Here is a 13,281-nt window from a genome sequence, read left to right as displayed (position 1 = left end):
ATGGGAGAGAAATAATTATTACTATTTATAGGTCATGGAGATAATTTCCCATGTTTGAAGAGCTGAGTGGGTTTTTAAAATACACATCTAGGAGTTCCCTTTGTGGCTTTGTGGTAACAAACCCAGCTAGTATGCATGAGGACACAGGTTCGATCCCTGGCCTCACTCAGTGGTTTAGGGATCCAGTACTGCCATGAGCTGTGGTGTAGGTTGCAGACACCGCTCAGATCTAGCATTGCTATGGCTGTGGTGTAGGCCAGCAGCTGCAGCTCTGATTCAACCCCTAGCCTGGGAACTTGCATATGCCACTGGTGTGGCCCTAAAAAGACAAAAAAAGTAAAAAATAAAGTAAAATAAAATAAAATAAAATACACATTGAAAGGAAGTGGCAGCACTTATCAGTCATAGGCAATGAAGTCACTGAAAAGTTTAGAGAAATATGGGAAAGAGTTTAGATTTGCCCATTATAAATTATGATAATTACACTTCCAAGAAGATTTCCTGTTTCACTTTTTGGTCTGAATTTGTACATTTGCAAGTCAATTTGCAGCCATTTGTGCTTGGGTTGTTTTTCTTGGCTGTTTTCTCTGAAAGCGGCCTGCACAAGATGGAGGGAATGAAACCCGATATTGAAGGGAATCTGCAGGATTCTGCTCCACTCCCAGCTCAGTGACCAGATGAAGAGCTGCCATGAATATGTGGAAAGTTGTTACTTCAAGCCATTTGGTCCTTCTTAAAACTATCAAATGTTAAAGTATCTAAACAGAATGGAATTCAAATGGGTGGAAATAAATGAAATATTTTTATAATGGAACATTGCAGATAAGACCTTTCTTATCATCCATTTTTATGAAATTTCCTAAAGCAAATCCTTGAAAGATTCACATTGCAAGCTGAACACTTGCATATAATCATTAACATTTTGCTTAGAGTTTCACTTTGCTTTTACTTCAGGCTATGAAGTAACCAAAAAGTTGAACTTTTAACTTTATTTCTAGAACATTCTAGCTATAGGTAGGTTGGTAGAGAACCATGTATGTTTGATGATTTAAGAAATCTGCTCATCACATGAAGGAGAGTGGGCCCTATCCGTGGCTCTGTGGCATGTTCCTTTTCTCATTTTTCTGTTTCTGTGATCATTACACTCTATTCGTTCTTTAAATGTCAGTGATTTTCTGGGCCTGGTCTTGATTCTCAGTGTTCTTCACTTCATTGAAGAAATTCATGTGGTTTCAAAGATGACTATGATGGCCAGATCCTTGCCACTAGCCCTCACCCCACCTTCTGAGCTCCACATTTTAAATGCTTACTGATCATATTTCCCAATGGCTTACCAAGGCCTCAAGCTTAACTTGCCCAAGCTAAACTCATTATAGTCTACTTTAAAACAAGTTCTTATCTTTAATAAGGACCTACCACACCCCTGGTCACCCAAATTAGTAAGTTCAGAGGTATTTTCAACATCCCCTGCTTCCAGATGCCAACATTATGTTAGTAAATTCTGTAGTTCTGCCTTCAAACATTTGAATCTATTTTCATCATCCCCGCCAACATTGTTTTAGTTCAAATTTCTTTATATGTAATTTAACCAGAGCTTCTCAAATTTTAGCTTGCATAAGCATCACCTGGAGAACTTGTTAGAAGAGTTTCCAGGGTGCTTCTGATTCAGTACTCCTGGGTGGGACCTGAGGGTCCACTTCTATGGGTCATGTGTTGGGTGGTAGAGCTTTAATTACCCTAATTCCCTCTTAACTAGTCTCCCTGCTTTGGCCTCATAAGCTTCAGTGCTGCTTATGAAGTTGTTATTCCAAAACACAATTCTTATCATGTTACTTTTCTGCTTATACATTTTCTGGGGTTACACATTGACCTAAGCCTAGTGCCTGAACACACTTCCTTGCATGCAAGGTCCCTGGCAATCTGGTTGCCACCTACTTTTCTAATTTCCTCTCTCTCCACTTCTCTCCACACCTTATGAATAATATGACTAATGTCTGTGTTTCCTTGTTTCCATGAGTTACAATCCTATTCCTTGTACCTGCAATCTCCATCCTCTTCTTTCATTCTCCATGTCTTTCTCTTTCCAGAATGAAAAAACTCTTACATGTTCTTTAAGACCCACCTCAGATGTGACTTTTTTTGTGCTCCAGTAGCTCTTTATATTGCTCTTGTAGAGGTTACCATGTTTTATCTTGTCTGTGCATTGGTTTCACTCATGAGAATGTAAGCCCATCAAAGGAATGGACTTTGTCTTTCTTCAGCTTTGTTTTTCAAATGTTTAGCACAATACTCAGCCATCTTACACATCTATAATGCTGTTTAAACATTTAAATCCTGTAAGTCAATGAATTTAATCCTTTAAATCAGTGTTTCCTCAAATGTGTTATATCAGTACCAGAAAATTTGGGGGGGTGTTCTCTAATAATGTCTAATAATTTGTTATATTATGAAGTCTATATAATATGAAAATATAATATGAGGTCTATAATAATGTATATAGGCTCTATGGAACAATAGTAAAGAATTCTGATAAATTTTGTTTAATACAGTATTACCAAAAAGTATTTGATTCCATGGACACCTCTTTGACAGTCTTGAAGCCAAAAGGAGTGGAATTGGAACCTTACAAAGATACTCTTGGCTGCAGAGTGAAGGATGGTTTGATGGGGAAGGAGTGGTCTAAGGGGCTAGGAGAACTACAATACTGGCAACAAATACCAGAAGCATGGATATAGGCAGTGAAGCAGGGGGCAGGAATAGGTCATAGCTCTGAGTGTTCTCTTATAGTATAATATGCAGAGACCTATATGGGAAATTGGAGAAGGGAAGAGAAAGATATTGAGAATGACGACGTGGGTTTGTTTAGCCATTGCTGTGTTCTATAAGTATCTTACTCCACGAAGCATTAGGTACCTTAGTGGCCTGAGAAATACATTAACCACACTTTTTTCTTTCTAGTCGGTTGATCAATGATTGCAAATCCTGCTTTCCCTTTGTTATCCAGATTAAGAAGGGAAGGAGAAGGGATTTTTATCTTGCTCTTTCATTTTTCTGGCATACAAACTGAATTCCACTAGCCCTGCTTTTAGCTGCTTATTAGATAGCCACTCTGTACCCAGCACTATGCCTAGGAAGTGTCTGTGATGACAGTGGTTCTGACCAGCAGTTTTGTCCCTCAGGGGACATTTGGCAATGTCTGAGACATTGTTAGCTGTCAGAACTGGGGCAGTGTTACTAGCGTCTAGTGAGGAGAGGCCAGAGATGCTATTAAATATCAACAATGCACAGGACTGCACTCCACAAAAAGAAAAAAAAAAAAGAAAAAGAACTATCCAGACCAAAATGTCAACAGTGCTGAGGTTGAAGAAACCTGATTTATACAAAGAAAAATTGAAGCAATTATTCTGACAATTGAAGAGCAGCAGGGGTTTTGCTTAAATTATTAGAATAACAACCTCATTTATGGGCTTTGCTTTGTTAATATAGACCTAGCCAGGTGGTGTTGAATAAGCATTAGTTCATGATTTAATCTTAGTTCCTTTCTCTTCCAGTGACTAATTATAAGCAATTTGAATTGCTATGTGTGATCAACGATGTAAAAGTAGGACAAATGCACCTCTAATGAGACTATATTAGACTCTGAACTTAAAACTTCCCAAAGAGGGTGGCCTACTGTAGGGCTTAGAGAAAGTGGAATGATTTGCAGTCAGGCATCCTGGGGCTGAGTCACAGCTCCACGGCTTACTATAAATTTAGCCTGAGCCTCAGTTTCCTCACCGTGAAATGCAACAGTCATTTCCTCACCAAGTCACTGTGAGAGTTAGATGAATTAATAGGAAAGTCATATATTAAACACATATTATTATCTTCCTACTGTATTTCAGTGCTAAGGATACATTCATTAATAAGACAGACAAAAATCTCTACCCTTTTTTGAGTTGGGGATGGGGGAGAAAGTCATTAAGCAAGATACACAAAATGTAAAGGATGTTAAATGATGATCAGTGATATGGAGAAAAGCAAAATAAAAGGAGCAAGGAGCATGGTACAGGGTTGGTGCAATTTTAGATTAGAACAAGTAAGAATTCTTTTTTTTCTTTTTCATTAAGACTTAAAATGGGGAAAATGTGAGCCATGCCAATTTCTGGGGAAAGAGCATTCCAGGCAGAGGATGGCAGCATTTTCAAAAATCCTAGGGTTAGATCATGTTTGGAGAGTTCAAAAAACATCAAGAGAGCCAGTGAGCAAGGGGGAGGTGGAAGGGGGAAGAAAGGAGACTATGGGACCAATTGCAGTAACCTTGGCCATACAGACATTAGCTAGTCATTATTATCGCCTGTGGGTAACATGTTCCAGTGTGCATTCTAGCTCCCATCAGAGTACCATTCTATACATCCCTCAAAACTCTGTGCCCTTCTAAGAGTGTTTTTAAAGATATCCCTCATTTAAACAAAATGGCAAGGCATCTAAGTGCAAAGGACAAAATTCTAGAATTCTCATGGCCAATCTGCTCCGTGGGTTCTTTTCTTGCTGCAGCCACCCACTCTGCCTCGGAGCCCCACCCATGGGAGAGCAGAAAAAAGTCAACTCGGGTGATTTTTTTCCCCTCTTTATTTCTACAATAGAAATAGCTTTTCTAAGCCGCCTGCGAATTTAAAGTACACCTTCTTTTGTTGTGCTGCTGCTACATTAGTTTTGTTTTTACAAATCCCTAGAGACAATTTGCATTCATCTTGGAAACAGGAAGATTTTATTTAGATACAGCACTGTTATCTAATCACTGAGTAAATACAGATTAATATTTTTTGTAATTCCTGAGATTTGGGACAGAAATGTTCAAAACCCGTTTTACTATATGCAAAGGCTTTAACTTCAAATATCACTCTATGCTATTTTCTCTTCTGGTGCATAGGAGAGGAGAAGCAGAATCCAGTATTATACATTACAGCAAACACACTTTTCCAATAAAACTGTAAACAGTAATAATATTTCCAAAGGACTCAGGCTTTCTCTACGTTGGCTTATACCTAAAATTAAGAAGGAAGAAGAAATCTTTCATTTCAGTAATAGTTGTTGCTAACCTACTAATCAAAACAAATTATTTTTACATTATAAGTGAAATTTGATCCAGATAGAGAATTTTCACTTATCAAAATGATTTTTAAACCCACATGTCCCTTCTGTTTTTAAAATATATTTTTCCCCTATTAAAATACTTTTTAGTTCTCTCTAAGTATAATAAAAGGAGGTCATGGTATAATTGGAGCTGCCTCTTTTAGTGTGTGTTTTGTAGCCAAGGGTCCTCAATAAGATTGGAAACCTAAAACTGTAAACTAGTTAGAGCATTCTTCCTCTAACCATTGAATTCAGCAAAACAGTTTCACTTATTCCTCCATTCCATGTATTTCATGCGTCAAAACTAGACCCAAGCCACTGACCTGCAGCCTGCTATCACCGTGTGTCTGTCTCATCTCTCCTCTGCCCTGTAGGCTCTCACTCCACCCTCTTTCACTCTCTCTCAAGACTGCCTGCCTTTTTGGTGGCAAAGGATGATTCAATCTCTTGTGCGTGACCCGAGAGCAAGAGATTTCCAATAGTTTCTGGTAATAAGGTCCTAAAAACAAGGCACGCCCTCAGTTAGAGAGTCACACTGTCCTCTTGATTTGTAGGGACTTTTCTGTGTTGGGGAAAGAATAAACACTGAGATATAAATCCCTTCCTAATCTAGCACATACATTTTGGGAGGTCCATGTCCCAGAACACTGCCTAATCCATATTCCCAGAAGAAACATCTCTTTTCCAGCATGTTAAACACAGACCAAATCTTTCTCCCAGCAGGAGAGGCAGCTTTATTGTGATACTCTGTTCATTTCTCCATGTTTAGGGAAAGGTTCAAATATCCAAGTGACACAGGAACACATCTCCTCCTGTCATCAGGGTCACATTTCTGTGTTAACTACTGATTCCTTGGGGAAGAAAACTGATGAGTGCTGAGCCTGCTCCTGACTCTCTAATTTGTGTCCTCTCTTTATTTCTTTGTTTTTCCATTAGATTGAGGAGGGTGGAAAACGTGAGATTTTTAAAGACACCAATGACTTTTCTGCCTTTGAGCTGCTATGCTCAAACAGAAATCCTTGAAACAGAATATATAACTCTACCTTATACACAAATTCTATCCAAAAGGTTCTTATGTTCTTCCCTTGCTGTTCTGTTATGAAAATAAGTAAATCCACAGATGTAAGTTCTACCTCACAGGACTTTTGCACCCTGAGAGAAGTATCTTGCTTTTTCATTTTGGAAAGGATCTTCTTCTTTTGTGAATTTCTTTTAAGTAAAAATCCTGTTTTTGGCCTGTAGCAAGGCCCTGGTTGGAAAGGAGGGGCGATTTTTGCAGAAAAGTTGCAATTATATCTCTCTCTTAAACTGCCCCTACCATGTTCTGATCAGCACACCAAGGATTCATAATTGACTAGGGATGAAATTGCTGTTAATGTCTGATGGAGTTTGCTGCCGAGGGTGCAGGACAGACATTTAATCTACCCTTGCCATATTCCCCAGTTCCCATTCACACTTATTTTGAGTAGAATTGCTATAAAAAATATGTTGGAGAGTTTATGAAAGTAAATCTGGGACTGACTCGTAACAATGTTTCTGCAGTCCTATGGAGGTTACGTTTCATCACTGGCCCTCGCCTCAGGAACTGGTCTTTTCAAATGCGGAATAGCAGTGGCTCCAGTCTCCAGCTGGGAATACTACGGTATGGAAACATTTCATAAATGTTGCTGCAAAAACATTTAACACATAATTACTCTATATTTAAGGTTGCTAGGAAAACAAATTATGCAGTAAAATTCACCCCAGCATCTCTGGGAAAAATATAATCTATAAATGAAGTTGTTTATATGATTCATTATAATCATGTTGCAACAATCAAAGAAATCTTAAGACCAGGAAGGAGTCTTCCAAAATCCAACTTATGTTATTCTGTCCCAGAAACCTCATGCTTCCTGATGAATCAAGTCTTTAAAGTCAGAGTTCCCTCTGTTTTTGCAGACACACAGGTGCAGCCTAACTGGATTTTAAGTGCATCTTAAGCAAAAGTCAGGCCAGGGCCAACCAATTCACCTCCATGCCACAGTTTGCAACTGCCAGTCAACATTGCCCCAGAAATCAAAGAAAGAAAAAAGTCTGTTTGAAAAGTACACTATCCTTGTGTGCCTATTTTTATGATTAACATCAATGTAGGATGATTGTTTGGAATTAGCTCTAATAAATGCACAAAAATTAGCTTTCATCAGATCCTCTTCCTTGTGTTGGGGTAGAAATGAGACAGTTGCAATGTGTAGGGAATCTTTATTCAGAGAAAAAAAAAGTGTGTGTGTGTGTGTGTGTGTGTTTTGGGGGAGAAAGACTTGAGGGGACATAATTCTATCTCACATTAATTAAGACATTAATAAATGTACCAGAAGTGGCTGCATTTGTGATTTCTTTTAAAATATATTGAGGTCATTCTATGGGGTTATTCCTAGCTCAACATTCCTCCCACTTAAGAACTTTGGGTAAAAGTGAAAAAGCTTAAGACCAGCCTTTCTAATGTTAGCGCTTCTGTTTCCATAACCTTCTGCATTGCTTCTCCAGCCCCATATGGGCAACTTGCAGAGCAAATAACTTGGGTGGAGAGTTACAGTAAAGGAAAGAGAGAACCTTCCTGGACAGCTCCGCCTGGAAGATTGAGGAGCTGTTATCCAACTTGGGGGTCTTGTTGGTTAGTGAAATGACACACATCATGGGAAAACAACATATTCTTGTGTATTTTACAGCATCTATCTACACAGAGCGATTCATGGGCCTCCCAACAAAGGACGATAACCTCGAGCATTACAAAGTAAGCTTTTCCTGTGTTATTGAGATCATTCATTTATTTCAGATGTGCTAAATAATTGTAAAGCAATCATTCGGAATTTACACTTTTGCTGGGTCCCCAAGCAAATAAGATGATCTTTTGTCAGCTGCAAAACACCTCACCAGAAAGGAATTGACTCCTTTTGGGTTTGATTTTTTTCTTTCCTCATTTTCCCTTCCCTAACCTCCCTTTTCCTCATCCTCCTCCCCACCCCCAGCCCCTACACAGCTTGAGCGGGCATCATTTATGCCTAAGGTCTCACTCATATGTAACATATGACACATAAACGTTCAGTTTTTCAAACTAAGAATCAGATGGAAGTAATGCAAATGATGATGAAAATGTGTTTCTCTGACTCTTAAATATTTATCAACCAAAGCAATACATAATTTCAGTATTGGTGCTAAGTCCATTGCACAATGATTTAGCTAGTTTTCTATTAGAACTTGCAGCAACTAAAATGTTAATTTTTCCTCTTTTCCAGAATTCAACTGTGATGGCAAGAGCAGAATATTTCAGAAATGTAGACTATCTTCTCATCCACGGAACAGCAGATGGTGAGGTTTAAGCAAGACTCTTACACATAAAAATACTGAGCCAGCATCACTTTGTTTAAGAAACATTAAGCATCCTCCTATGCCTGTGCTCAGGGTCAGTACCTAAGAGTCAGGGACATTTCCAGAAACGAGTGTGATTACTCACTGCTGACAATGTCAACTGCATGACTAGATAATTGTTGGTGTTCATTTCCAGGCAGTACATTGTCACTCTATGCTTTCTGGTATTTAACAGCACTTCAACTCTCTCTCTTTGTTGCAGATAATGTGCACTTTCAAAACTCAGCACAGATTGCTAAAGCTCTGGTTAATGCACAAGTGGATTTCCAGGCAATGGTACATAATTTCATTTTACTCACGTTCACGGCCTTAGACCCCTAAGCTAAAAAGCAGAATCTTCTTATTTATTTATTTACACTAAAACCTGACAAATAGGCTGTGAGGGAGAGTAGGCAGAACATTAGCAAATGAATCCTGGATATTTTATAAACTCCTCAAAGGACACTAGGCAAACCATGTCACCTTTACTGATCCCCATCACGTCCTATATAAAATAAGGGCGTCCACAAGATTAAATGATCTTCTAGTTCATATCGCCCAGTAGTTCTGTGATCCTATGTACATAAGTAGCTGTGAGCTTAGAGTCCCGGTAAAACCTGAGTGTCCCGAAGCAGCTAGAAGATTTCTGTTTATTCAGGAAGAAGCAATCACAGAATATTATCAGACTTCAGAGGCTCCCTGAAGTCAGGCAGCTCCACTTGGAGTTAAAGAATCCTTTCATCTCTGTGTTCTCAGTGTCTGGAACATGTCTGGCTCATCACAGACACTCATATTTTTACTTAGTGAATGAATGAATGAGTTAGCTGTGAAATCCAGCTGCACAAGGAATGAGAAATGGATACCGAGAGAAAAATTAGGCAAAAGCCAAAGCAAGGGAGACTCTACCCCTGGGAGCTGCCCTTCCCCCTCTTCAAGGAGCATACAGTCTCCCTCAGCTGCTCATGTTGCACAAGAACCTAGAAAAGGAAATCCCCATCTTTTGGAAATTTTTTAAAAATCATTTACCAAAGGCAAGGTGAGATTTTTCTGAAGTTTTTTTAACCCCTCTTCACCCCATTTTTTTTGTGGTGACTCCCAAAGTAAATTCAACTCATTGGTATGTGGCGTAACATCAATAACTAGTAGCCATTTTTATTCAGTGAAAACATTACTCTTAGTGGCATCATTCCAGCAATAAAGTTTAAATTTATAATACCACTTCCCTGGATTTTTTTTTTTTTTTTTAATGATACTGTGTTTAACTCCTAGGAAGGGTGTTTACCATGACATGTGTTGTGAATTTTCTGCAGGAAGGAGAGGAGTTAGATTCAGAAGCTAAACGCTTCATGGAATTTTTGAGCTAGAAAGCGCCTTAGAGAAAATCAAAACCAACCCTCTCATTTTTTTCAAATGAGGAAACCAAACTCCAGAGAAACAAAGTAATCAATTCAGCACTTCAGCTCAGGAACTGGGCCTGCCTCCTGGTCCCCCAGGATGTGGGCCCCTGGGAAAGCTCAGGCACTGAGATTGCAAATAAAAGTTTGAAAAACATGAGACGGTAGTGAGGGTCAATAAAAGGGCTTTATATCTTTCTGTTCCAGAAGTTTGCATGTAAACTGTTTTATTTATGCAAGTATTCTTAAATAGAATTTCATCCATGATGTTAGAAAAATTATCAGGTCCTGAGAGCACAAAAAGTCATTCCTCATATAGCTGTAAGAATAAAATAGGTTTCTTCCCTTTGTGTTTCAGTGGTACTCAGACCAGAACCACGGCATATCCGGCCTCTCCACGAAGCACTTATACACCCACATGACCCATTTCCTAAAGCAATGTTTCTCTCTGCCAGATTGAAAACGATGCAGGTACAAGATTGTATTACAATCTGAACACTCCCTATAAATGCCCCAGACCCCTGGCTTTTTACTCTTTATGCTCTTAAATGTTGGTATAAACAACTAATGAATATTGTTCTAAAGGCTGACAGAAAATTCAGAGGACTCAGAAATTCAACTTAAATATTGTTTACATTTTTCTGGCACCCTTGGAAGAAGAGAAAAGGAGGCCAGGACTTTTGCTTTGGACACAGGCAGTGTTGTAGCACTTGTTTGTCTGAAGGAAAAAAAAATAAAGGCAGAAGTTGAAATGCTGTTATTTTCTCTGTGTGCATTAATTTCAGGTTCCAGTTTCTATCACTGAAAGAAATCCTTGTGTTTGAAAAATATTGGGGTGGTCATGGAAGAGAAGAATGTAGAAGCAATTTTGGATTTTTGTAATTAGAGCTCCAAATGCTGGAACAAATAACCCTGAGTGTGCAAAAGCATTGTTCAGAAATCAGGTTGGTGACGCGCATAGTAGTAGAGGCACCCTGACATTTGCACCCTGCTGTCCCTCCCAGAAATGTTTATCAAATTTCTCCCAGAAGATTTCTTCAACATTGCCAGAAGCATTTGATAAAGTCAGAATTTTGAATCCAGGCTCCTTTTAAGAAATGCTTCAAATTTGGAAATGTTCCGATTTTGTATCTCTTTTTAGAATGAGTAATGGTAACTGTTTTCAGATTGCTAAACCACACCAAACTAAATAAAACAAAAAATTAAATAAGATGGACATCAATAGCTGGAGAGGAAAAAATGTTACATCTAAGAGATATTCTGGGGTTTTAGTTCTATGTTAAAGGGTTTATTTTAAAAAGAGAGGGAGAGAAAAAAAAAAGAAAAGAAAAGAAAAGAAGAGCCATAATGCCTGCAATCCCAAAGGCAGTTCTCTGCCAGTAACTGTCCCTTCAATTAGAAACGCAGGCAGCTTGCCATCTCTGTGATTGCCACAGAATTAAAAAGATCCATACCAGGTCACTAGAAGATATTTCTTAAATGGATGTTGAAAGTATCCATGAAGCCACTGCTGGGGACTTTCCACTGACATGGTTCCAACATTGGATGCCCTGGGGTCATTCCTCCGTAGCCCTAGCTTGATTCTTCCCAGTTGCAAGTAGAAGACCTCCTGCCTTCTGTCATGCTGTCTAGTCAGAAGCACCAATCCAGAAATGGCCTCTTGGAGCAGGGAGAGGCCTCCAAGGTCCTACACCACAGACTCCTCTAGAGTTTTCAGCCTTTCTCAGTCCAGAACTCCTTCTACTATGACTTTCTGAAATCATGCCTCCCACTCAGTCCATATAGCACCACCTCCCCTGTTAGGAAGGGTATTTTGTGAAGGTCAAGGAGCCTAGGCAATACCCTCCCAGATTCAGGACCAGCCACAGCCCCTCTCTGTATGTCCATGAAACTGCTGATGCCCTGGGGGTCAGAGGAAAGCTACCATCCTCCCTTCTTGCTCAGTACAGAGCAGCCCCTGAAGCAAGCCCAGGTGATTTCCACATAACTTTCTCCCCATTCGCTTTCTCCAGCTAGGAAGTGGAAACTAGCCAACAGTCATTTCCTAACTCTCTGTCAAGAGAGACAACTAGGCAATGACAAATAATAAGAAAGTCTCATTACCCCCAACTTCTTTTCAGCCTTTGTAGAGTATGCAAAGCCAGCGTTTAATACTAAGGTGCAAAAGTGGTCTCCAGACTCAGGCCTTTGTTCTCATTGCCACAGAAGAAACTTCCACAAGATAGATCCCAAGGAAAAACCTCCACGGTCTACAAAATAATATTGTAGGAGCCCATTGTGGCTCAGTGGTTAACGAATCCGACTAGGAATCATGAGGTTGCAGGTTCTCAATCCCTGGCCTTGCTCAGTGGGTTAGGGATCCGGTGTTGCAGTGAGCTGTGGTGTAGGTTGCAGATGTGGCTCAGATCCCACATTGCTGTGGCTCTGGCGTAGGCTGGCAGCAACAGCTCCGATTGAACCCCTAGCCTGGGAACCTCCACATGCCATGGGTGCAGCCCTAGAAAAGGCAAAAAGACAATAATAATAATAATAATAATAATAATAATAATAATGTAGATATTTGATGTATAACATGTTCATCATCACAGAAAGTGCTTTTGGATGGTACTATCCTGGAAGAATCTTCGCAGACCATATCTTGGAACATAGCATATGGTAGAAGCTCACCAAGCATTGAATGAGTGAAGGACTCATAAAGACTTGGGTTTTCTATGTCACTGTTGATGCAGCTTTCCTTGACCCCCTCAGGTAGATTCATCCAAGTGCTCCTCAGGACTATTTATTCATTCATTCAGCAAACATTTATTGAGTCTGTCTGTATACCTGACATTGTGCAAGTCTTTGAGGATACACAGGAGAGCAAGGCAGCAACCAGAGTGGCAGGCATGTTTTGTTTTTTTTTTTTAATGATCACATTTTGTGCAGCTTTGCTAGGTTTTTCTTTTGCCTTGGAAGATAAAACGTACATAAAGTACAAAGATTTTAGGAGAAAATATCAAACTAAAAGGGATGATTAAAGTCTCACTTTTTCTATTTGTAGTGAGTTGTAATAATAACTATCCCTTGCCACATTTATTCTTGCATATGAGATTTGGGGGGGAGGATGTCCCAACACCCTAATTTATGCTGTAGAGTATAATAATCATATATCACAAACTTGAGATTTGCATGCATTCATTCAACAAATGCAATTGCAAGCCATTGATTTAGGTGCTATAGGTGACCCCCCCACACACACAAAAGACATGTGTATTAAACAGTAGGCATGTCTAGAGGCAGAACCTAAAGCTTGTAAAGATGAGAAATGAATGTAACTACACTGCAAATTCAAACGAGATCAGCCCTCTGGGGGTGGGATTCTAATATATGTAAGAGGGAAACCATAAAA

The 13,281-nt window shown here is 39.4% G+C and overlaps 1 protein-coding gene across 2 annotated transcripts in view; it reads left to right on the top strand.

Annotated features, from left to right (window-relative positions):
- FAP (fibroblast activation protein alpha) overlaps positions 1-10,649 on the top strand; it is a 71,136-nt gene extending 60,487 nt beyond the window's left edge. For both annotated transcript variants that reach the window (XM_005671884.3, XM_021074900.1), the window contains exons 22-26: positions 6,658-6,757; positions 7,821-7,885; positions 8,388-8,460; positions 8,723-8,796; positions 10,252-10,649. In XM_005671884.3, coding sequence (XP_005671941.2) covers positions 6,658-6,757; positions 7,821-7,885; positions 8,388-8,460; positions 8,723-8,796; positions 10,252-10,353 — 414 coding nt within the window. In that variant the 3' untranslated portion in view covers positions 10,354-10,649. The remainder of the gene's footprint in view (positions 1-6,657; positions 6,758-7,820; positions 7,886-8,387; positions 8,461-8,722; positions 8,797-10,251) is intronic.

This window comes from Sus scrofa, chromosome 15, assembly GCF_000003025.6.
Source record: "Sus scrofa isolate TJ Tabasco breed Duroc chromosome 15, Sscrofa11.1, whole genome shotgun sequence".
Classification (NCBI taxonomy): domain Eukaryota; kingdom Metazoa; phylum Chordata; class Mammalia; order Artiodactyla; family Suidae; genus Sus; species Sus scrofa.
The sequence above is the reverse complement of the archived record's forward strand: the minus strand, read 5'-3'. Positions and strand labels throughout refer to the sequence as shown.